The 24,736-nt window shown below is 34.3% G+C and overlaps 4 protein-coding genes across 8 annotated transcripts; 3 read left to right on the top strand and 1 right to left on the bottom strand.

Annotated features, from left to right (window-relative positions):
• Window positions 1-303: 303 nt before the first annotated feature.
• Window positions 304-4,849, top strand: LOC102626093 (uncharacterized). 4 transcript variants are annotated; one of them, XM_052440407.1, is made up of 11 exons: window positions 376-535; window positions 938-953; window positions 1,057-1,146; window positions 1,240-1,351; window positions 2,362-2,398; window positions 2,536-2,605; window positions 2,779-2,883; window positions 3,531-3,681; window positions 3,806-3,888; window positions 4,177-4,270; window positions 4,361-4,849. In XM_052440407.1, exons 3-11 carry the CDS (start codon window positions 1,116-1,118, stop codon window positions 4,446-4,448), a joined length of 771 nt encoding a protein of 256 aa, XP_052296367.1. In that variant the 5' UTR covers window positions 376-535; window positions 938-953; window positions 1,057-1,115; the 3' UTR covers window positions 4,449-4,849. The 4 variants fall into 4 exon arrangements, with proteins under 4 accessions (XP_052296357.1, XP_006495291.1, XP_052296367.1 ...); XM_006495228.4 differs by lacking the exon at window positions 938-953 and having other exon boundaries at window positions 368-535; XM_006495229.4 differs by lacking the exon at window positions 376-535 and having other exon boundaries at window positions 930-953.
• A 125-nt stretch (window positions 4,850-4,974) lies between these two features.
• Window positions 4,975-11,870, bottom strand: LOC102611790 (CRC domain-containing protein TSO1). Of its 2 annotated transcripts, XR_008054458.1 has the most exons (13): window positions 11,559-11,870; window positions 10,587-10,738; window positions 9,965-10,481; window positions 9,709-9,858; window positions 7,895-8,458; window positions 7,734-7,804; window positions 7,457-7,628; window positions 7,256-7,354; window positions 7,075-7,141; window positions 6,518-6,677; window positions 5,586-6,412; window positions 5,435-5,507; window positions 4,975-5,319 (listed from the first exon to the last, which is right to left on the bottom strand). XR_008054458.1 is itself a non-coding variant. In XM_052440393.1 (12 exons), the coding sequence occupies exons 1-11, from the start codon at window positions 11,667-11,669 to the stop codon at window positions 5,617-5,619; spliced, it is 2,859 nt and encodes a 952-aa protein (XP_052296353.1). In that variant the 5' UTR covers window positions 11,670-11,870; the 3' UTR covers window positions 4,975-5,507; window positions 5,586-5,616. The 2 variants fall into 2 exon arrangements, 1 of the variants encoding a protein (XP_052296353.1); XM_052440393.1 differs by having other exon boundaries at window positions 4,975-5,507.
• Window positions 11,871-17,838: 5,968 nt separating this feature from the next.
• LOC102612282 (uncharacterized) lies at window positions 17,839-19,073 on the top strand. The gene is made up of 3 exons (XM_006483265.4): window positions 17,839-18,032; window positions 18,202-18,603; window positions 18,717-19,073. The coding sequence occupies exons 2-3, from the start codon at window positions 18,215-18,217 to the stop codon at window positions 18,808-18,810; spliced, it is 483 nt and encodes a 160-aa protein (XP_006483328.2). The 5' UTR covers window positions 17,839-18,032; window positions 18,202-18,214; the 3' UTR covers window positions 18,811-19,073.
• Window positions 19,074-23,059: 3,986 nt separating this feature from the next.
• LOC102612884 (hypothetical protein) lies at window positions 23,060-24,706 on the top strand. The gene has a single exon (XM_006483267.4). It carries the CDS (start codon window positions 23,374-23,376, stop codon window positions 24,643-24,645), a length of 1,272 nt encoding a protein of 423 aa, XP_006483330.1. The 5' UTR covers window positions 23,060-23,373; the 3' UTR covers window positions 24,646-24,706.
• The last annotated feature ends 30 nt before the right edge of the window (window positions 24,707-24,736 follow it).

Raw genomic sequence — 24,736 nt, 5'->3', positions numbered from 1 at the left:
TTTTTAAAATATCAATGGACTTTCAAGTTTATATAATTAGCAAGTAATAATATGCTTTCAAAATTGTCATACAAAATTTGTATTCCACGTAACTTATCACCACTGATCGTGACCAACGGCTGTTCATTACTCTGTATTTAGACTGCGATTAGATCTTGGATGCAAGATATCATAAATAGTAACAAATATATATTTTTCTTAAAGATAAAAAGAAATCGAAAATGTGACACGTTTAAAGGACATTTTGGTCACAGGAAGTGGATGATGCAAGGAAATGACTAGTTTATTTTTGGACTCAATAGCTTCTCTGTGAGCCTACTTGGGGGTTTCACACTTTCACTGTATCTGCAGAATGAACAAACAAAAAACAAAGTTGTGGGTAAACAAGCAAAGCCAATACAGCTAGCTGAAAGGAAAGAATAAAAAGCTCATATGCTTTTTCAGTTTTTATTTGAAGGCTGTACCATAACTCTCAAACTCCACTTAAGTATTCAATATTATTTATCCCCATTTTTATCAGATCTTCTCCATACTTGTAAGTTAATTCGTGCTACTTTTATTACCACATTCAGCTTGTAAATATTTTAAGTTGTTGTTTCTTGTGTAATGGGTATCCGTCAATAATGAATATATTATTTAAAAATTGGATTTTTTTTTGGGTTCTTTTTAGACTTGTGGTTATATTCCTGGGTTGTTGTAGTTGAAGTGCTTTACTTTCTCTCCACTGTCCACAAGCATAGATTCTTTTCCACTCTCTGCATTGCAAGCTCAAGTTTGTGTTAACTCATATTGTGCATTGATGATGGCTTGTGGATTCTTTGTTCGTAAAGAGTGACTGCTTTTCTTTTCTTTTCTTTTCTTTTTGTCCTTTTCTTTATCCCTCTCCTTTCCTTTGTTGCCTTTCACTTTCTTGATAGTTTCTTTTGAAGGTTTTCAGGCAGTGTAGAACTGGGGTAAGCAAGAATAGTTGATGTAGATTGATAGGTTACATTCCTTTTTCACCCTTCTATATGGTTATAAATAGAGATAGTGAAAATCAGTTCTTGTTCATTGCAGGAACTCAGCTTAACATTGAAACTAGTGGTTTCGGTAGTGTGATCATTTTGTTGCTCATAATGAGTTACAGTAGCACCACTATGGGTTCTGGTTGGTCTTTCTTTCTTTGTTTATATGATGTCGTATTTATCAGTTAATTAGTAGGAACTCTTGTTTATGAGGGTTCAAATTGCAACATTTCAGGTAGTCAAAGTAGAAGACCGTTTGAGTTTGGAAGAACTCATGTGGTTAGGCCCAAGGGGAAGCACCAGGCTACCATAGTTTGGCTGCATGGACTTAGTGATAAAGGATCAAGGTATATAATGCTAATTTTTCATCAGCTCCTTCCACTAAGGAATTACCTTTCTTTTTGTTCTAATTTTAAGATGATAACTCTTTAACTAATTTACATTTAAAATTCTGTTTTGGGAAGCCTGATCTTTTAAGCTTGGTCTTTTTATTTTGTCAAGATTATTCTAGCAAAATTTCCATTCTTTTCCGAAATCATTGCTCCATGGACATGCATGGATCAGCAAAGTGTAAGGTTTAGGCTTCAAACTGTTAGTGATCATCTGTATTATTGTCTTTTGATGCTTTAAAAACTGGCTTTTCACGAAATTCGATTCTTTTCTCTTTGTATTGAGCTTATACCTTGTGTAGGAATGGTGGACTTGTTTTAGTTCCTAAATAAGGAATAAAGGATTCAGAGAATGTCAATGCCTTGTCCTCTTCTGGTGGAGAAATTTGGTGTTTCATTAACTTGTTGAACCTTCCTTGCACTTTTGGAAGATTCTCACATGATTAGATTTGGTGGAAGAGAGCACCACTTCTGTGAACCAAAGAAAACATGATTGGTTGTCGCTTTCCTCCATCCTCTCTGTTAACTCTAAGGCATATTGGAGCAGGCTTGAATTCAAAAATTATATATGCTATATGTTAAAATTGGGGACCACTCTACTACTATCTTGTTTGTCCTTTACAATTTAGCAAAGAGCAATATACTATTCCTAATGATATTAAATTTAGGATCTAGTAATTTATTCTTATTTTTCTAAAATATGCAAGGTCAGTTTTGTTGAGCCCTGTATATTGTCATTTTGCAAGACTTACCCAATGACTGTTAAGGTTTGTGCCCAACTTTGAGTGTGGTCCCAGTGCTAGATTGGTTAGGGTTTTCCTTTTATTAAATTTTGTTCAAATTTCTTGGACTGTGATAGTCAATCTTGGTTTCTGTTATGTTATTGTTTCTGCATGTTGATACTGGTCAAACTTAGGTAGATGGTATGATAATCCCTAATGTGGATTCCCTTTTGCTCTGTTGTGCAGTTGGTCCCAGCTCTTGGAAACCCTCCCTCTTCCAAATGTAAGGATAAGCACGTTTGCCTCTATTTGTGTGCTCATGCAACACTTATCAACTGGTTATCCTAGTCTCCCGGTCGACAAAGTTCTTCATTGGTAAATAGTCTGATTTATTTCTCTGTTGAACTGTGAATCTTGCAGATCAAGTGGATTTGCCCTACTGCTCCCACTAGGCCGGTTGCAATATTTGGTGGATATCCTTGTACTGCTTGTAAGATTTTGTTGCTTTGGATTGCTTTGATTATCTCTATTTTAGGAATCAATTCTTAGGAAAACTTTCATTTTCAGCTACTGCCAAATCAAAATCATCTGACAATGATTTTAATATCCTTTCAAAAAGAATTTAATGTGCTTAGTTGATAATTTTGCTATTTTTATTTTAAGGGTTTGACGTGGGAGATCTTTCAGAAGATGGTCCTGATGATTTGGAGGGGTTAGATGCTTCAGCAGCACATGTGGCCAATCTTTTGTCGACAGAACCTGCTGACAGTAAGTTCCTCTCTTGGTCCTGTAAGAATAAATATTGTAGAAACTAGTTCCGACGGGATCACTGGAAAGTAACAAAATTCTTTCCTGAAGCGTATGAATAGATTAAACTGTTCCAAGCCTTTTGACCACTTTGAGACTTGTCACCTTTTTCGTGTTGGAAAGAAAAGTGGCGAATGTTAAGATTTTCTAATTCTTCTCTCTTCAATAGTTTATTTTTTCTTTCCATGGCTTTCCCGTATACAAATGATTTTATTTTATTTTATTTTTAATTATTTATATTTTGTGTGTATGTGTGTGTGTGTTTGCCTTTCATTGTTCATCATCCAAAACTTAAATTTTCTTCCTAACTTCTGCAGGGTATTTTTTCCCACCTTTTTGGTTCTTTACTGATTACCTTTTCCCTTCTCTTCTCTTCAACTTTTGTTGTTCCATAGAATTAATGCCTTCTTGTGTTTCTAACACCGATGAAGTAGGCCAATTCAAATTGACTTGAGAATGGTATGATTCAAAGTCTTTTGATGATTTTATTTTCTTGTGGATTCCCTGAGCATCACCAAGCAGAAGCTATTGCTGGCAAACCTTTTCTACACTGGCAAGAACTATAGCGACACTATTAGAACTAACATACTTATTTTGTTGTTTTGCAGTCAAACTTGGTATTGGTGGCTTCAGTATGGGTGCTGCAATAGCACTCTACTCTGCCACATGCCGCATATTAGGACAATATGGGAATGGAAACCCATATTCAGTCAACCTTAGTGCAATTGTGGGTTTGAGTGGCTGGCTTCCATGTTCAAGGTTTGACGTGTATATCATAAAGGCATACAAACACGAGGCACTTGCACAAAAGAATGTATAAACCATCCTAAGGATGGTTAACCAATTCATTAATATAGGCAACTTTTTTCTGTTTTTCTTTTAGGACCCTAAAAAGCCGAATGGAAGGATCGCGTGAGGCAACAAGGCGTGCGGCATCTTTGCCCATCTTGCTCTGCCATGGTTCAGGTGATCATATTCATCCCCAGATTTTTTGAGTAATTCTGGTTCAGTTAGTTCTTCATAAACATGTCATTTTTCTTGTGATATTGCAAACCCACCCACTGACTTACATATCATCAGCATCTGAACAAATTCATGTGAAAGAGTGAAAAAGCTGCTGTGTTTATGGGTTTGTTGATAGTATAATAAATTTGGTGGTCAGTGAAAAGTGGAAATATTATCACTATTGTATCACACATTTCGGAAATCAATTTCGCTGTGCATAAAATTTACATGTTTATTTCCCTGTTGCAGGTGACGATGTGGTTGCATATAAACACGGAGAGAGATCAGCACAGACGTTAAATTCTGTTGGATTTCGAGATCTTACATTTAGATGCTATAATGGGTATTCATGTCCTTCCTGTTGTGTTTGTTGCGTTTATGTATATGTGTGTGTTTGCATATTGTAACATTCTCAATAAATATCATTATGTAGGGTAGGTCACTACACAGTCCCTGAAGAGATGGATGAAGTTCGTAACTGGCTCACTGCCAGGCTGGAACTAGAGGGTTTACGGGCATGATGACAAATATATTAGTTGAGGCAACAAGGGGATATGAACAACTGGAGTCGAGTTATATTATGTATAAGAAACTCTAAGAATAGATGTTCGGTGTGGGGTATATGGTATAGCAGCATGGTTCGGCTTTCTATTCCCATGATGATCTTATTTTTGGCATTTTTTTTGGGCAACCAATAAAACTTTTTTGACGTTATGGGTTTAGCCTTTTCTTTGATTCTGCTGGTCAATAAGGCGTCATTGTTATTTTTCTTGTTGGAATGGGGCTAGACGATTCTCTTATAGGAGAAATTTTTTGTTTGGGTGAATTATTATCTTTATTCTGTAGCGTGCTCTCACAATGGATGTATTCTTAATTTATAATAAAAGTTGGATCTGGGTGGGCTCATTTTCCATTTCCTAAATTGTGTTATTGCATCTCCGATTTGCTGCTACATCAGGAATTGAAGCATAAAAAAAACTTGCTAGCTGAAATATCCTTGAATACCTCACTGTTTGAGATGCAAAAAGCAGTCACTAAGTTCTACAATTTGAGATGCAACAAGCAAACCTGAAATTGTATGTGCAAAGGCATACAAATACAATAACGTCTTACAAAACTCACTTACATTGTTTACTAAGAAAGTAAAATTTATTTTGACCTAAATCGAATCTAGCATCCTTGAATAGTTACCCGTTATCTAAGCAATATGAAACCAAACTGAATAAAAAAGATTCATTTTAACAACAAAGCAAATAGCCAAATACTACCATTTAATAACAATCGGCAGGGCAACACTACACTACACAATTGCTGATTCCATTGCAATATTCACGCTTCAAGCCTTCAACTGACTTTGCTCCTTTGAATGGGGGTACTCTACCTCTGGTACCTCTACCACAAGAGTGATGACAGTCACCATCACATGATAGAATGATGATGACCAACTTTTACTTTTATGCGTTGACACATTATATATATATATATATATATATATCCATTTCCAAACCTGGAGTAATAGTTGAACCGACAACTTCTTGGCTTAACTGCAGCCTAACACCAAGGTGACCTAAAAGAGTTTGCTGAAAGAAAAATGGAATTAAAAAAGAAGCCGCCAAAATCTACATAGATTGAATTGTTAAGATGTGATAAGGACTCACCTCGCATGGCTGATGCATCTATCATACGCTGTCATTGTTTATTTTCTTGAAAATTGCTTCTTTCCTGATCAGTGCTTTCTTCGGAGTCAGTGCAAGGGTTGAGATGTGGGAAAGATTTCTGACCAGTGCTTCCTTTGGAATCAATGCAAGGGGTGAGAGGTGGGAAAGATGGCACGGCCTTTAATATGAACTTACGGCCACTTTTCAACATGCTTGAAGAGCTGGACCCATGCTCATGTGCACGACCATGGGGAGGTGAAACACGCTTGCGGCTTGGGGAACTTACTTTAACAGACTTAATGGGGGTTGAAGCATCTTTCAATACCTCAGGCGTATCATCTCCCAGAATGCCACTAAGCCTGCCATCAGAGTCAAGTGCCTGGAGACTTTTGGTCCCACCTAGCTGAGTCAACGGGGTAACAGGTGAACTACGCCAACGAAGTGAACTGCCTGACAAGAGGCTTCCACTTCTCGGGCATAATTGGAGTCTGGAAACATTTGTCCAGCCTGTTGCTTTTGATGATGCTGAAGACTCCATGGCTGTTGAAGGAAAATCAAGCAGTGGATTGAAATCACATAAATCAGCAAGTGAATGACACCTTGGCGAGAATTGTTCTACCATATCTGCACTGCTGTAATCCCTTTCCTGACCATAAGGATCTACATCCACAATTTCTCTACTCTTTTCCAGAAGCATTTCATTGCTATCAGAACTATTCAGAGTTCTTGAGGATTTTACATAAGATGATAAGATGGTAAGATCAGACTTGGGCGATGGAACATATCTACCAGAAAGAATTCGTGATTTTGACGCATCCTTTCCATGGCTAAATAAAGACAAAGAGGTTAATTAGTAAATAAACAAGTTGAACCTTTCTTTGTTCATCTAATCTTTCTAGCCAAAAACACATATCAGATCGAAGGAACCTTACTCTGAGAACTGGAATGATGGGGTCAGTGGTGTCAGGTTGCGAAGATCATACAACTCAGCATGCAAGAACTCATTCTTGTTTGTAACCCTTTCTGGTTTGGAATCTGACACACCCTCTGGTATGGCTCTACTATTAACCATTTCTTCATTTCCAACATATTCTGTGAGACCGAGAACAAAGATTACTCAAACAATTTTCAGTTAGTGTGACCATGTTATTACTCAAATCTTCAAACCTATTTTCTGCAATATTCATGCTAAAACTAAACCATGAATCGATGAATCACCCAAAAGATTCCCTTATATATGTCAGCTTAAAATGTAAAACAGAAAGCACAAACCATAAAAAAGATTTCACAATAAATAGCCATAAAGCAATATCTTCAACTCTTTGAATGTCAGTTGAAAATACAATCAACAACAATTAGTTTGGGAAGAGAATATCCTTATTTCTTCTTTCCCTATTTAGATAATGACTCGCCTCATTTATATCTATATATATGATTGATAATGTGCCATTAGGAGTTGAGGTAAAGAATCTAAAATGCGTTTTCTTACCTTCCTTCCTGCCATAGACATTTTTACAATTCTCACATCGACATCCACTTGAGCAACCAACATAAGCCTTTTTAACATAAACCAGAGAAAGTGATATCAGCAATTTAATAAATGGCAATGATAAATTGAGAGACAATAATATGACATATAGACCAATATAGGCAGTGCAAAAACATTGAACCTGGTAGCATTCACAATATTTTTTCAGACACATTGACTTTTTGCAATTGCAGCCTCTTTTATGCCTAGATGAGGATGGCGTGAAACGGTTTCCATCATCCTGTATAGTGCAAATACAATTGGTATTTCCAAATTAAACAGAGAATCAGAGAATCATAATACGAATGACATTGACTTATAAGGGGTCAAACCCATTCTTTACCGGAAACTCAGTGACCCGCGGTATAATCTTGGGAGCAAAAGCCAGTGGATTACGGGATTCAATTTGTTGCCGTGTCTCAAGTACAGTATCTTCATATTCAGGTCTGTTAAAGCACCCTTGGCAAGCACAAGATTCAGCACAATAGATTCCGGCAGCAAAACAATCGCAGTAACTGTTTAGTGGTAAAGTAAAATGAGAAAAAAGGTTCAAAAGAAAGCATAGGAGAAGAATACAACAAGGGAAGAATGATTTCTACAAAAAAAGTGAATTGACTTACAGTTTCAAGCATCTTGTCTTCTTACAATTGCAACGTTTGCAACCATCACTATCAACAGTGCTTGATGATTTCTTCCTGAAGAATTGTACAGAATTTACTGAGCCAGAAAAAGATATGAAGAAACATAGAACAAGCAAAGTTTTAAAATATCACATATAAACTTGCCTTTTCTTTTTGGGGCTCAGTTGGCTGATCTCCTCAAAGTTGTCAGCATGCTCCGAGTTAAACTTCCTCATAGTGAGTGGAGTTCCATTAGGGTCAACTGGTGGTGGCCAGTTCAAAGGTCCCATGTCATCAAATGATTCGGAAATCAAAGAACTAGCAGCTATTGATGCCTTAGATTCAAGCATCCCAGCTTCAGTACTGGATAAATTTACACCAACTGGTGCACCATGACCCTCTGGGGAAGACTTGATAAGATTGTTGAGATGCAAGCCAATACCCGATGGCTTGGAGACAGTTAAGGGAGATTTCCCAGTATGATGAGGGGGAAACACGGGAGTCACAGGATGGGGCAAACTAGCTAGCTGCCTCTTGCCAGAAGTTATATTTAAATCCACATGAGATGGATCCGGGCTCTCTGATTCTACAGGGGTAGTAGGTAATTGAGAACTTGTTACATCATTCAACTTATTTGAAGGATTGCTACTGCATACAGTAACTTTAAGTTGAGCTTCTTCAAATTGAAGGCAACGCCTACTCATGCCACGCTGGTGTTTACCGGCCTACATGGAATTTTGCAATTATTCTACAGCAAAAGAAAATCCGATAGGATTTGATACCAAGAACAAAGAAAAAATACTCAGTAACATTCTTGTGTTACTAAGCAGACAATGCTACCGTGCCAAAATCGTGAATTCTGGGAACAACAAGCAAATCATTCAAAGGCAATTAGTGAACACTGATCAAGCTCCATTGTAACTTCTTATCGTTGTAAAAATTGCCATCATTGAAGCAATAGATTATAAATTCCTCCCTAGTCCTTCATTGCTCAATCATCATCTTGTCAATGTTCAAAACCAAGTTTAAGTCATCGTAAAAATTGCCTTTTTTTTAAACACCAGATCCTAAATTTCTTCCCCAGCATGATATTGCTCAACTACTGTCTTATCAATGTTCAATGTTTGAAATTGTGGTACATAGGGCTTTGATAGATTTTCTTTGACTTAGTACTCAAGAGTGAAGATGTCCTAGCATCTACTCAGTGACACGTGGTATACCTCTTGATAAAAAAGAAACATGGCAAAGAAATTACATCAGAAACAGAAAAATTCAGCAGAATCCATGTCAGTAACTAATTCCATGTACCAACATCCGCAAGGATTCAATGCAAGTCAATAATCACCCCATTAATCACTCATCATCTAGCTGCCTCCAGATTCTGCCTCATTCGACTAGTTTAAGTCTACCTCCCATGACCTTGTTCATACAAAATTTGGGTTCAATGGTCATCTCCTATCAGAGGCATCTCAAAACCTTTTTCCTAAGCAAAGCCTTATTCCAGTTTCAACAGAATAATCATCAATCTACACATGCTAACCCCCCCCCCCCCCAAAATAAAGAAGTTTATTTGAATATTCTCCAATATTTGAGTTATTAAAGACAGAAAATGTCAAAAGATTTGGTAGAGAAGTTATTGTTGAAATTTATTGTCAATTTTTAGTGATAAAATTGTTATTCAAGCTGCTTATCTACACATGCAGCACCCTAATTTCCTAATACAGTTACTCAATCCAGTAACACATGATGCCCAAAGTCTAATAAATTTACATAAATAAGAAAACACACATCATATTCAGTATAAAAAGGGGAAAGAGACAGCAATCAATTTCAAAGGTTGCATCTAGTTTATTACATACCACACATACTACCATAGTATTGGACAACATTACACACACATTGAAAGTTACAATTATAATAAATCAAGAAAACTAGCTATAAATATAACAATTACAAATTGTCAGATGATTCATACCTCAGGATCATGCATTGGATTATCATGAGGTCCATACAGGATTGCTCCTGCATTCTCACGAAAATCTTCATATGTCTGAATAGTCTGGAGTGGTTCACGCAGCGATTGAGAAGGACAATCAGATTCATCTCCACGGCCACTCCCTGCATTCTGCAAGTTAAACCAAAAGTCTTCTGAAACCAGTATATCTTTTCTCCTATATATCAAGATGGTCCTATTCCTCATCAAATGTAAGAAAGCTAGAACCTGTAATTACCTGAGCACTTGTGTTTTCACTTTGTTGTTTCTCGGAAGCATGGTTGGAAGAAGAGTTAGACTCCATCTTTGGATATTCATTTGGCTCAATATCGCACGTCAACTTTCCTTGAATGCTTTCTTCAGCTTTACCAATCATGGCTACTGCTACATCCACGTTCGACACTGCATCATTTTTGTCGTCAAATTTCAACAAGGCTTTCTTTGAATCAGTTCTACCACTTACTGATGATTGAAGCACATCAAAAGATTGTTTTGAGCTTATACTGACTCCATGCTCAGAGTGCGCACAGTCAACGTCCACAGCATCAGCCAAATATTCATCAACACACCCGGAGGAACCACTGGGTTGGACTTGTACGGAGCTTCGCACATCATTGTCTTTCTGAGAGTTAACAATCAGTCCACTTTGTAATAAGGAATCAGATTTCTCCACATTACCAAGATCTGCAGAAAATTTTCTGACTCCATCATCATTTTCAGACATTTCTGCAGTGGGCAATTGTTGACATGGTGGCCTGGTAAGAAAAATTACATGCAATGTGATTAATGCTCCAAACATCAATAATGTATAGTTTTGAAAAAAAAATAATAATAAGTACAAAATTAATGACATCTCCAACCTTTTGCAGGAACTTGTTTCTCTGAGTGCATTTATTTGTGGGGACGTGAATGCAAGAGGGGAGTTAAGTCCCAAGAACCCTTGTAATTCATGAGGACCGCTGACTGGCTTTATAGGTGATAGGTTGTTCAGGAAGTTAGAGAAAGGGGATTCCTGAGGATAATTTAAAAAAAAAAAAGAGTCAAATAAATAAATCCAGATTTCATGACAATGCCAATGAAATAGTTAAATAAAACTCTCCACTTGAGTACATGCAAAAGACTGCAGGGTTTATATAAACATAGAAAGGAGTATAATTAAAGTAAAATCTTATACTTTCAACAGGTTTAGATACCAGAAACAAGAAGCAAGTTAAAGCAATGCATAAAAGTTTAGCCAAAATCCTTATTTGTCAATGTAGAGAGCATGGATTAAAATCTTCACATATATTTCCCTTGTCTTTGTAATTATTGAACCAAACACCATCAATGCAAATATATATATATATATAACAAGCATAAATGTACTTAAGACTAAGACTCCAATTGGTCAAGAACACCAAAGTTTGGTAGACTATTAAACCAGTGACATCAGTAAATGATCCAGCAAAACCCCCTTTACGTCCCATTTGGGCAACCAATTTCATAGATAAACAGCCCCTATTACCAACTTAACACTTCAATTAACTTCAAACTAGTCGTCGGTTACTCAATCAAACCAAAAATTCAAAGCAATACAGATAAATAATTATGCCCAACAAATCCCAACCCCCATAAAAAATATCAAGCAATTAGAATAATACTAAACCCTAAGCCTCCCTAAAACAAAAACCAACCAAAATTCAGACCCAACAAACAGTCAATTCATAAAAATTTCACGAAAATTAGAAAAAAAAAACCCCCCAAAAAAAGAATTAGATCCCAAAAAAAAAAAAAACCAAAATGATGTCACATATCAGTAAACCTTTAACCCATAACAAAGGAAATGAAGTTACCTGAACTGGAGGAGAACTTGAAGATGAAGCGGTGATGTTGGTAGCGGCGGCGGAGGCGGCAACGGAAGCGGGGGTTTTAACGGCGGCGGTTGTAGGTTCAGGAGAGTCCATGTAGAGAAAAAGCCCTAAAACCAGGGGGCTCTCTCTGCATCTTTCACGCTCTCTCGCTTTCCCCTAGTCCATGAAATTGATTTTTGTCAAATGATGAATCAAATTTTGCAAAATAATGGAAACGAAGATTTTTATTTTTTATTTTTAATTAATTAATTTAGTGAGAGCGTGTGTGAGAGAGACGTACGGCTAGGAGGGCGGGCATTTAAAATCCAAGCGGGAAAATTTTTTCTTTTTTTTTTCCCACTCTGGGTTTAATTGGACATATGGGCCTTTGCTTCATTTTAGGTTGTTTCGGCTTAAGCCCTTAATTATTAACACTCAATACCATTGGGCTTACCAGGAAAGACTATTTTGAATGAGTGATACTATTGGCACCCCTCAATAGTTCCTATGAAACTCCACTACTATGTATTTTACACATTTAACCTTGATTGAAATTATAAGAACTCTAATTCAAATAAAAAAGAAATTATAAGAACTCTTTACACCCCTATATTATTAAGAAGCGAATTGTTTAAAAAAACAAAACGAATTGAACCATAAAATAACAAACCTAAGCAAAAGAGGCATAAATATAATTTTTCCCTTAATACGTAGAACTAGCAACGTAGCAATCAAAGGGGTGTTTAATACTTTCATTAAGGAAGAGTGGAGGTTTATTCTTTAAATTTCGTTTACCGGTTATGGAAAATGTTGTTTATTAAGTGTTATATCTAGCGGAATGTTACTACTGGTCATGAGATTTAAAAAAAATATATTTTAGGGTTCAACGAGGAGGAAGAAGATGGGGCTATTTGAGGAATTAAAATGAGTGTTATTAGTAAAATAGTAATTTTAGTACTTTAATTAATGGGTGCATTCAGAATAGGGGTTTTATGAGATTATTAGAGGGGTGTTAATAGCTCCACTCATTTTAAATACCCCATTTTTTTTTTAATAAAACACCTTCTATGGACCGAACAAAAGATGGGCCTTGTTCATAAATTATAATCCGGTATTGGTGGGTACGATAAGCAATGATTATTGGGCTCGAATTGGTTTCCATCTTAAATGATGTTGTTGAGGAGAGCAAAATAAATTTGGAAGAGGTTTTCAACAACGCCAATTCCAGATTCGTTTCCCAGCCACTATCGCAGTGTATTTGATTATCGAATGCGTAAATACGACATAATATTTGGGATAGTAGATGGAAAATTATGATATGCTCTTTTAGTAATAAAAAGACAACTAAAGTCACACTATTATATATATAGTCACAACTCCTTAATTGAATAAAAGGATTTCTTCTCGTCTCATTTTCGAGGTTAAAGATTTGAGTTTTTTAATATGTATAATGGGAGTAATATTATATGCTCTAATATGTAATATATATTAAAAAAAAAATCACATCATTATGCTGTAGGAGTCATGTAAAATGATTTTTCTTCTCACAAATGAAAGGATTTAAGTCTCATATGTGCATACGTGAATATGTTTTTAGAAAATATAATGTTTCAAAAAAAAAAAATCTAATTTTTTATTCTCATTGTTATACTTTAAGCAACTTTTTTTTTGGTGGGTATTTTATTGTTCATCACACCTCACCACTCAAATTAAATGTATCTCTTTAAACGTGAACTCCAAATTTTATTGTGCTTTCGATGGAAGATCGATCAATTTGGGTCATCCAGTAAGATGCAATTGCGTCAATTGATATATGAATCATACACAATTACAGATAATAGTGTGAGATTGAGACGATGATTAGCTAAATTTAAAATTGTGTCAATTTATGTTTTATTATGATTTTAAATATGTGTAAACATAATTTTGTTGGTCATTCAAATTCAAATCATCAAACGAAATAGCTTACATCAGTGTATTTTAACAGATAATAACAATCATTTACCGTCAGGGTTTGTGTAAGAACTGATAAAAGAAGTGGGAGAATGAGGAGATTTGGGAACTCAGCACGATGAGAATAGAAAGATATCGGATGACTAAAAAGTAAAAGAAAAGAGAAAACTTTTATCATTATTGTTGGTGAAGTTGTGCAATTCCCTACAGAAACCTCACGTGCATGCAACCCAAGCACGCATTCCCTAAACCCGAAAAAGAAAGGAGGTAAAAAAAAGAAAAAAAAAAAAATTCAAACCACACAAATAAATGCATGTATATGTATGGTTTAAGGATAAAGATTCAATGCTGACAAATATATATTACGATAAAAATTTATTTATCAAGTTAATTTTTATTTATATTATGATATAAAGGTTTATCAAGTTAATTTTTATCAAAAGGTTAAAGCATAGTTTGAAAAAATTATGGAACAAAGCTTCGAATCAGTATTATAAGCATAAAAAATAGAAAACAGATTCTATTTTTCATTTGATAGAGATTGAATTGATGAAGTGGGCTGATATTCTACATTCATATGTATATTGATTACTATATAGTATAAAAGCAACATTCATTAATTATGAAATAATAATAATATGATGACAAATATATATAATCGATGCATCTGAATTAAATTGAAAATAATTAAAGCGATACTTCGTATTAGTATATTAAGGATTATACATTTACTGTGCAAGGAGTATGATCAAAATAATGAATGAAAAAAATTGCATGGAGGGATAATTTCTTTTATAAAGTTATAATTATGAAATAAAGATTACTAATATCTAGTAAATATGAATTTTAAATAATAATTTTGACAAAAATATCAAACTAAGATGTTATAAATTTATCATACAAGTGTGGAATCAAATCATTTTAACTTCCAAACCACAACAGTAAATATTTACCAAACACTTTAGTATTATAATTTTTAAATTACAACAGTTCAATCTCAATATCGATTAAGGCATAATTCTTTTATCAAACGATTTTTTAATTAGATAAATATAATCATAACATCAGTAAATTTGTAACCTAACGCGCATACAAAAAATAATGTTGTATAATGGAAGATGAGGTGTCTTGTATGGGAAGAAAAAAAGGGGAAACTAATTAAAGTGGAAAGTGTACACGTATACGTTAGATGTAATGGGGTTGGTCATGCATGGAATGGAAAGCATTTCCCAAAGAGAGAATCGAATCAGTACCCCTTTCCTTTTGCTTTAATTTTCACAGTAATTGCTACAGCCTTCCGATTCTTTACCAATCCCCGAGAAAATTTTGTGGGTAATAATATCTTATGCATGGGGTTTTTATTTTTTATTTTTTTCCTTTTCTTTTCTTTATAATTTCATGCAAATTCCTTCACTCTAGCTAGATAGAAAGAGGGGGGGGGGGGGGTTCAAAAAATAAAAATGAAAGAGGACGAAGGAGAAGGAGAAAAAGAAAACTAATGACAGAGAAAAAGCCAACGCAGTGAGTGATCATGGAAGAAAAAGCAAAGGGGAGGTGAGGGGAAAAAAGATGGTCAAAATTTGATGAAACCTCGAAGACTACTTCTCTTGTATATTCCATACCATCAACTTCGACTATCTTTATCGAAACTCACTAACGTACCCATTTCCTTTTAATTTTATTAATTTCTTTGGCTAATTTTGAGCTCTCTATCTATTAATTATATTTCTCTTACTCTGAAGAGATCAATTAACATCTTATTGAATCTTTCATCAGAAATGAGAAACGTCGATATTCGATAAACTGTGTAAAATATTCAAGTAACAAGAAATTAAAACAACGTTCCTTGAAATTGTAGCCATGCAGATGCACCTTTGATTTTGCTTTAGTCTTGCCTACGTCTTTGGCCCGACCTGTACCACATTTACATCTTCCTCTAAATTACCAAACCTGACATGCACGAGTGACCCCGAATATTTAATATATGGTCTCTATGCAACCTGATTATTTTTCTCTCTTAATTTTTCGATGGCTTGGTTCGGGGGCTGAGTCATCTAGAATTGAAAATGTGGAGTCTAGAGGTCATAAAGAGTAAACGTTTACAAGTAATTTAAAAAGTGTCAAAACTGTAGATGTCAAATTTTATATATATACCAAAATTTTAAAGTGTAAGAAAGTTTGGGATAACATGTAAATGGTTTATGCACTTTAAATTTTAAGCATCTTAAATCTCACGGTTTTATAAAATTTTTTCAAACTTTTTCCACACTTTAAAATCTCATATCAGAAAATTATTCTCTGTGTGTGTGTGTGTGTGTAGTGCGGCCCTGTAAAAAATAAAAAAAACACATATTTAATACATTAACAGACAAAAAAAAAACATAGTTTCCAATGAATTGAAATTTGTATTTTTTTTAGTATTTTAATGATATCCTTACTTTAACAAAGTAAGGATGTCTTCTCTAAAGAACAATATGTGTGTGTGTGTAGTCCTTCTCAAGTCAGGATATCCTTGCTTTGTTAAAATGAACATATCCTCATTAGAGAATTATTATGTATACATATATATTTCCCTAATTTGCAGGAGAATTGAATACAAATCCTTAGTTTTGATATCATCACACTATAAAGACCGGCCCAACATAAACAACAATCCAAAAACCTCTTTAGATAGAGTTTCATATGATTGTTATAAATCTAATTATATTCTCGGAGTTATGAAGTTTTTTGGTTGACTTTTACTATTCTCATGAGCTTCTATATAAATGCACATTTTGTATCTCAAATAGGTGTGTGTGAGACATGAGAAATATGTAGAATATATTAGAAAATACAAAGAAGCCTACTAAAAGTATGGGTGCGTGAAAATGAGACAAAAGAGCTAGGTAGTGGGTTCTTGCAATGTGATCTAAACAAATTTTCTTTTCATGATTATCCTCCAATGTGATTGAAGGGATTTTCTTTTCACGATATCTTTATGACCATAAGCAAACAGTTGCATGACCATTTTCCTTATGATTATATTCTGCCTCTAATCAAAATGAAAAATCAAAATGACAGTGACATAACTTCGTTGTGATCTACTTCCGCATTCAGGGATAAAAAATTATACTTTTGGATCTATCATTAATTGTGTGTTAAATATATATACGAATTTCAACAATTTTGGACTTGAATCCTTAGAGTGGTAATAAACGGTACAACAATAATGCGAATCTTAATAGATGTTTCCTTTGAAAATTAGGGTTTCATGAGAAACACTTTTGACTTATGAGTGAATTATCAAGGATTTGAAGTACAAAACGAAGGAATATTCAAATTTGAAAAGTAAGCACCATTTTGCCGATATAATAACTATTACGAGGTCAGTTTGAATTTGCAAAGTATAAAAATCGAAAGGAGACGTGACACCTCCTTGGTCATTCTAAGATAAGAATAAGGTAAGCGTGGGGTCCTTCTTCACTCTTAAGGTTTTTTGGATTTATGGAATATTCATTTTGTCTTGCAAGAAATAGTAAATTTTGTTCCTCCTTATCTTTTCATGACTCAGAAAGAAAACTTATTCTACCAAGCTAGGCCATACTTCTACTTGCATGGATATTAGAAAGATCTTCAATTGCATCCATGCCAATGCTATGGTAAATAAATTAAAATTTTGTTAATATATATGTTTGATCACTGATCAATCACCATAATTGTCCATTGATTTCAACTCTTCTAGATTATTTAATGGTTTCATTCGAGCCATTTAATGGTTAGAGGTCACAATCCGCATCCTAGTTAATTTGCTTTAAGTGGGGACAAGAAGATGTTTTGACTAACAAAGTTGAATATGCAACAAGCTTTGAAGCATACAAATGTTTACAACTTAGTATTTATAACATTTTACGGGTACTGCTAAACAATGAAAGAATTTGGATTATTTCCACATTTGAGCTGAATTACCCTAGCAATTAAGTTAATTAAAGGAAGAATATATCATACTCATACATGGATAGTCACATATTTGTGTCAAAAGATTATTCAAAATTTAAGTAAACTTAGATCAGTAGAAGATATCTAAAGAATTAATATCAGAAAAGTCCATGAAAGAAAGGGGTATTTTTGGAACTTGAACATGAATTTAACCTTTTGGGGATTTGTTTATGCATTTGCCACCTCTAGAACGAGAAGCCCTAATCTAAAAGAAGCTGTCGTACTACTGTAGCTTTATTAAACTTTGGTTATTTTTTTTCCACTTTGGAATGCCATTTCAAAATTTCTTTTAACTCTCTCTTTTTCTAAATTTAGCTTCTTGTGATGATTCCATTGTTCAAGTGGAGAGAGCCAAAGTGAAGAATAATGTATGAAAAAGAAAATCTAATTATAAGCCTCCTCTTGCAACAACCTCAATCTGCTCCGATTCTCGAGGCATTGGCTCTAGCTAGCCAGTATATAAACCCTCCCAGCCCCCTACCCAAAATCACAAGTTCCTTACAACAACAATCTCTCTTTACTTCAACTTCAACTTTCTGCTTTCCTAAGGTGAGCCTTACACACCTCCTATATATTTTGTTTGATTTATTCAACATACTTATTTTAAATTTGCCACTCCCTGTGGCACAAGATGTATGTGATATTGCGAAAAAAAAATTCTTAATAGTCATAACTAATGAATTTTTTTTTTTTTTTGGTTGTTGGCACGGGAGTCAAGATCATAAGAGAAGATGAGCAGGCCAGGAGATTGGAACTGCAGGTCATGCAACCACTTGAACTTCCAAAGAAGGGACTCATGCCAACGCTGCGGCGAGCCAAGAGCCGGTGACAGATCAGGCGACTATGGAAGTTTTGGAGGGAGAGGAAGCTCTTCTTTTGGATTCAGCACTGGGCCGGACGTTAGACCTGGTGACTGGTACTGTAGCGTCGGCAACTGCGGAGCTCACAACTTTGCTAGCCGTTCCAGCTGCTTCAAGTGTGGCGCTACCAAGGATGATTCTGCGGGTGGGTTTGGTGAAGGTGGCGACATGCCTCGAATGAGAGGCTTCAGATTTGGTGGCGGAGGCAGCAGCAGCTCTAGCCGCTCCGGATGGAAATCCGGAGACTGGATTTGCACCAGGTTTTTTTTTTTTTTTTTTTATCAATTCATGCATATATATATATGTGTGTGTGTGTGTGTGTGTGTATTAATTTCAAATATACCTACAATGAAATAACGCCTGAATTTTACAGGCCTGGTTGCAATGAGCACAATTTTGCAAGCCGAACAGAATGTTTTAGATGCAGTGCACCAAGGGATTCTGCAGGCAACAAGTTTTCGTATTAATTCACATGGCTTCAATTATCAGTTCGATCGAGGAGAGAATTATCAAGTCGAGAAATTCGAAGATTACCCTAATATGATATTCTATATATCATTTAATTTTCTTTATTTTAGATATTTAATTATCGGTTTTCCTTGTACTAGGGTTCTTTAAAATGAATCATGGCACAGAATGTTCAAGTAGAGCTAAAATTATTTATCATTTTGTGAGCTTTCAAAAATATATAAGAATACGCTGCATGTAGTTCTGTGCTATTGCGATCTAATACCAGTGTCCTTTTAAAAAAAAAAAATTCAATTCGAGCTTTAAATTAGTTTCTTCATTTTATTTCCTCTCTATCTGCAATATGTTCAATTATTTGCATATATTATCTATAATTTGCAATTGCTTTTTTCGGATAGGTGTGGTCCAAGGAATATTTGACTTACTGTGAATATCTATATATATATATATATATATAAATAATATCACTGCTAGCTAATTTCTGCAAAGCAATTAAAGGGGTACTTTGTTCATGGACCACACTACGGGATCTTTTGTTCAGACCAATGCAAAATATTGAAAAAAAAAAGATACATGATGATGATATTCAGATAGATTATTGGAGTATTTAACCTTCAAGTAAGAGTATTAATTAATTTTTGAAATAACAAGAATCCTATCCCCAAAAAATCATACTTGAGAATCCATTTAGTTTTTCTCTTCCAAAATAGAGTTAGGAATTAAAATCGAAATCGTGGGGTTCACCACAATTTGAAAATAAGGAATGGGAGATTCATTCTCAAGGGAGGGGGTGGGAATGACGATTGACCATTTTGCCTTCTCCAAAATTAAACATGTCAACTTTGTCTTCATTTATAATTAATTAATATATTATTAAAATTAATTAATTAATATACAATTATAATAATTTTTAATATAATTGTTATAATTAATTCATATATTATTGTTAATTAATTAAATAATATAATTATTACTATTAATTAATAAATTAATATATTCTTAACAATAATATACTAATAATTATAATTTTTGAATAAATAATCACTACAATTAAAATATAAAATGATAATTATAATAATAATTCATTAAATACTTTTTAGTAATTTGTTATAATCTAACTTATTCCGATTCCAATTTTGATTCTAAAATAAAGTAAACACAGTAATGACAATTTAACTTATTATGATTTCAATTCATACAGTTTAGGTAAACAATTTATTCTAATTCTCATTCTCTATTTACATTCTACCCCATTCCGATTGCAGTCCATTCCGATTTTAGTTTAGTAACCGCATCATAAGTTTAATTTTGTTAATCACAAATTTAGACTTGAAAAGGTTTTGGCATGCATCCCAAACAATCATGATAAAGTGTTCTCCAACACAAAATCTTTGCCAAGTTTAAATCTGTTTACTGTGTTTGGGTTTCAGGCCACCTTTGAAACTTAATTTATATTGAATATCGATTAAACATAGGCTTATTGAAATTCTTCTTCAAAATAATCAAACTTTATAAACTATTTTCTGCTCCGTTTGGGATTGTTGTGGAGTTTGGTAACTGGCACCGCCTAATTGTGGCAGCTGTATTTTTACAATTTTTTGTTTTGTTTCATACATTTTTAAGCAAACATTCATATATTAAGTCTTAGATAATAATTTAGATAACACCCATATATATTTTTTTATTATAGTTTTTGTTTCATAACTATTGCAGTTTAAAAGCTACAACGCCTCACTATCAAATAGCCATAAATATATCATAAAAGATTAACAATGAAAATTAAATTTGCAACTAAAAATAAAATGAATTTTTAGTTCATTTAAATAGTATTAAAAGGGCGCAGCATGCTTCGACTAAGGCGAAAATTCGACCGAGTGAAAATGGTGTTATAGTTAATTTATAAGACCTTAAACTCACTATAGTGATTCAAATATTTTGAAATTTGAATTCTACTAATCATATCATATTTTTAAGTTTGGAATTTGGTCATCCATCTTCAAAGTGAAAAATAATTAATTTACTTAATTTTAAAGAGAGTGTGTGTGTGTATAAACCTCTGGTGAACCATATTCAACTATTCTGTCTCTTTGTTTAACTGAAAGAATGAAAGTTAACACCTAGTCTAAGGATGTTCAATCCTCGTCTCATGCCACTATGAGTTTTCTAAGAAATGACTATCAATTAATATCCAATTTATGATTAACGGATGGGGTTAGCTTTCCACTAATCCAATGAATTTGCACTCGCGAGCTGGTTGAACACATTTAAAAAGTATAATTTACATAGGATTCCAAAACTTTTTAAGCTATCACCTTTCATGGGTTCCCTCATTGACCTGTTGGATTCATCTATATATAACACCAAATAAAATTTTATTGGTCAAAAAGTAACCACACCTTCATTAGTGTCTGCTACTACACTCCATTACTTGGCTTTTAGCTAGATTCTTTGTTCTCTTTAAGCTTAGCTTTATGTTGCTTCATATGCTTGCTTTGTTGATTTTAGTGAAGTCAAGTACATATATCCCATTATATCTTGTCGTCACCATAATGCCCTAGTTTGGGTTCCTTTTGTTGCTTTTAATTTAATATTTTCAACGTTAAGGCCAGTTTGAGTGCATTATCTATCACTGCAGCTGCAGATTTTCATTAACAAATCACACATTTATTTTTGTTCAAATTGAAATTAAGGGACTAAATTATCCATACTCACACGACCTTGCAGAACATTCAGGGAATGAAATAATTAAAAAAGAAGGTATCATGTGCCTCATTTAAAGGAACATAAACTTACTTAAGACATTCTAAAAAAAAAATTAAATAAACAGAAAAAATAAAAGGATATTTCATTTTTTTTTCTTTCTTTCGGGTAATTGGCTATAAATTTATCGTATCCCAACTGACTATTTAAAACTTCCAGATGATCTTTCTAATTACATTTTCTCTTGAACCAAATATTAATTTACTTAAGGTGTCTGGGTGCATCACCAACTTAAATGTTCAGGAATTTTTATTAGAAATAGGAGAGTCCAATAATTAAAAGGGTAAAATCAATTGATGACAGGTAACGAGTCACCACACACAAACTAAAATTATCCCACCAAAGAGTGACTTTAAATTGTAGCTCTACGTGTCATTAACTTTGTTTTTCAAATTTTTGTATTTTCCAATCCAAGATAAATCAGAATATATAGCGAGCATATTTGTTATAAAAATTTGAGATGCAGTTCGATCTAATTACAACAAAGACAAGACATTTGATGGTCTCTTCTTGCTCGAGAAAGAAACAACATGAGCATCTTTAATCATGAATTTAAATTTCTGTTGGGTCCCAAAAACCATTGAATACTTGGCAATTCGCTGAATTAGGTACTTGGAGAGTGAAATTTAGTAACACTGTGACGGTCAATGCTCTATGGCAAAAACAAGAGAACTTTTTATCCAATTCAAGGCACGAAAAAATGACTAATACTTTTTTTAAAGTTTTTTCCTTTTGCAAACTTTATATAAATTTATCAAGCATGTTCAAGATCGTCAAAAGTATTTTCCTTTTCTTTCTTACTAAAACAAACATGCATGCCCTTAATATTTTTTTCACTTCTTGTGGTTAGCTTAGAGAATAACATCATATATTTTATTAAGTAACAAATTAATTAAGAGAATCCTTCTTATTGAAACTGCCCACAAATCTGGATGGCATTATTTAGGGCTAGAGAGTGATTCAATACTTGTTATTTATATGCTTCAAAAGACTTTCCCTCCTTCACTGTAGAGAAATCGTTGGTTGAACTGTAAACCGTTATTTTTTCATATGCCGTTTAGATTTTCTCACAGTACTTACAGAGAAAATAATTGTGTAGCAGACTTCAGTGTAATACTTTTTCTTAGTTGAGTGATACACCTACTGAGATTTGGAAGTTTCTCTACTAAGATACTAACTGTTTCTCAAAGTAAATATTCAGTTAGACGTTTTATGTAGTTTCTCTATCTTTTGTTTTTTGTGACTCTTTTATTAAGATTTTCCACTATAGTTCTTACAAGGAGTAAAACTCATTGTATTACTTGAGTTACTCTATTTCTGTATCATTTTCTTTTTCTTATTAATAAACGCCTCCTCTACGAGGCTTGCTTTTATTAAAAAAAAAAAAAAAGAAACCCTTGTGCTTTTCAGCTCGTATGACATGCGTAGTTATAAGATGGTTTTGAAAAATTTACTAAAATAGTCAAAATTTGGGGGCCGTTTGCATATTTTACTGGAGTTAGACACAAATAAAAAAAAAAAACCACCCACTAAAAAAGAAAAAAGGAAGAAGAAGAATATTAAAAGGATGGGCTGAATTTGGGTTCCTTATTCGTAACGCGACTAACCCACTCGTTTTGGGCCAAAACCATGATTCGGTGGGTTAAGAAGTAGGAGCAGCGAATTCGTCTCATCACATTCACAGCACAGGTCCAATGAATTTAAAAGGCAGGTTTTACTTCTTGTTAGTGCTATTAATTTCTAAGTTGACGTGCACAGCATTCGTTCGATGTAATGCTGCAAAGAGTTTTAGCTAGCCAATAATGGCGTATAAACTATTGTCCAACTTGTTACATGGTGCTAATTGTTGTAAAACCAAGAGAAATGGAGCCCTGCATTCGAACGGGATGTTATTCCACACCTCTAGAGATTCCCATGAAGAGATTTTGAGTTATGAATGGTATGCGAAGCTGTATCAAAAGATTACAAGACTGACCCATTTGTTAAAAAATGTTGATTTAGTTGATGGGAGGATGGTCAATGTAACAGACGATTCGGTTATCATTAATGAACGTATGGAACAAAGAATGCGTATTTTCAAATCTTTTGTGAGGGCCTTTATTGGGTGTCCTTCAGTTCAGCATACTATACAGAAGAATGTGGCGGCGTCATCGGGGGATGCAAATTGTGCCCGATTGGTTTGTTTCAGTAAACCATGTGAAAGAGAGCCCATGATTGTGAATTCACTCACCATAGTGAGCAACTTCCTCAAAGTTTCTGCCCAACAAAGGAAATCAGTGCGTCTCACAATATGCCCTCAGGTTACACAGCACCGAATATGGGTAGGTGCTATTGATGAGATATTAAATGGGTTGAATTTAGAAATTGGTTTGTTGAACGATCAATGCCCGACCAAAGGGACTAAGATGGGTCAGCAGATTGTTTCCAGCTGTCTAAAGTTTTTAGCCAAGACAGAGACTTCCTATGATCGTGACTCCACTTCTTGGATGAGGCTTGCCCCTGCAAAAGTTGTTGATTCTCATATTTCTTCTAAATGGGAAGAGGTTCTTGAGATGTTCAATGATCTGATTAAGTGTTTGGAAAATGAAAGAGGGCTGCTTTATTACGTGTCAAAGCTTGAAGTCATGAAAGAAGGGTTGGCTCAGATCAAGGATGTGTTGGCTGATAAACATATTGGATACAAGGAAGTTCGGCTTCAGGAAAGCTTAGTGCAGAAGAAACTTTCGAAGACATTGGGTCATTCGTCAAAGTGCCTGTTCACTCTTTTGTTGTATTACCTGAACGGACAAGTTAGAGACATTGAAGTGGATGTGTGCGGTGGGATATATGCAAATGGCAGTGACAACAAATTTACCTTGTGCATGGGAAGAATTCTAACATCAGACGAGGATAAGATGGTTTGGTCTGGGGTTAAGCAGTTGGACAGGGCTCTTGGATTGTTCAAATTCTTGTGGGAAACAGCAGGAATGAAAGGGGTTCTGGATTTACAAGGCCACTTATGGTCTGTAGGGGCTACAGAGAGGTCCCTTACATATAGAGGAAACACTTTTTTCTTACATGGGGTCAGTCTTTGATCAAAATCTATGTTATAATTTAATCAATACGATGAAGTTATGCTCTTTTTTTTTTCTTTAATTTTTCCTCTCAAATTATTCTACTGATGAA

The sequence above is a fragment of the Citrus sinensis genome, chromosome 1 (genome assembly GCF_022201045.2).
Source record: "Citrus sinensis cultivar Valencia sweet orange chromosome 1, DVS_A1.0, whole genome shotgun sequence".
Lineage (NCBI taxonomy): Eukaryota > Viridiplantae > Streptophyta > Magnoliopsida > Sapindales > Rutaceae > Citrus > Citrus sinensis.
Note: the sequence above shows the minus strand (reverse complement) of the source record. Positions and strands in the feature narration are given on the sequence as shown.

Bases quoted from the DNA above. Each gene is read 5' to 3' on its own strand.
- LOC102612884 (XM_006483267.4), top strand. From the start codon at position 23,374: ATGGCGTATAAACTATTGTCCAACTTGTTACATGGTGCTAATTGTTGT.
- LOC102611790 (XM_052440393.1), bottom strand. From the start codon at position 11,669: ATGGACTCTCCTGAACCTACAACCGCCGCCGTTAAAACCCCCGCTTCC. The intron at 7,629-7,733 runs GTAAGTCAATTC...ACCACTAAACAG, and splicing joins AAGACAAGATGCTTGAAACT to TTACTGCGATTGTTTTGCTG. The intron at 7,142-7,255 runs GTTCAATGTTTT...TATGTTAAAAAG, and splicing joins AATATTGTGAATGCTACCAG to GCTTATGTTGGTTGCTCAAG.
- LOC102612282 (XM_006483265.4), top strand. From the start codon at position 18,215: ATGAGCAGGCCAGGAGATTGGAACTGCAGGTCATGCAACCACTTGAAC. The intron at 18,604-18,716 runs GTTTTTTTTTTT...TGAATTTTACAG, and splicing joins GGAGACTGGATTTGCACCAG to GCCTGGTTGCAATGAGCACA.
- LOC102626093 (XM_052440397.1), top strand. From the start codon at position 433: ATGCTTTTTCAGTTTTTATTTGAAGGCTGTACCATAACTCTCAAACTC. The intron at 2,606-2,778 runs GTAAGATTTTGT...TTTTATTTTAAG, and splicing joins TGGATATCCTTGTACTGCTT to GGTTTGACGTGGGAGATCTT. The intron at 3,682-3,805 runs GTTTGACGTGTA...TTTTTCTTTTAG, and splicing joins GGCTGGCTTCCATGTTCAAG to GACCCTAAAAAGCCGAATGG.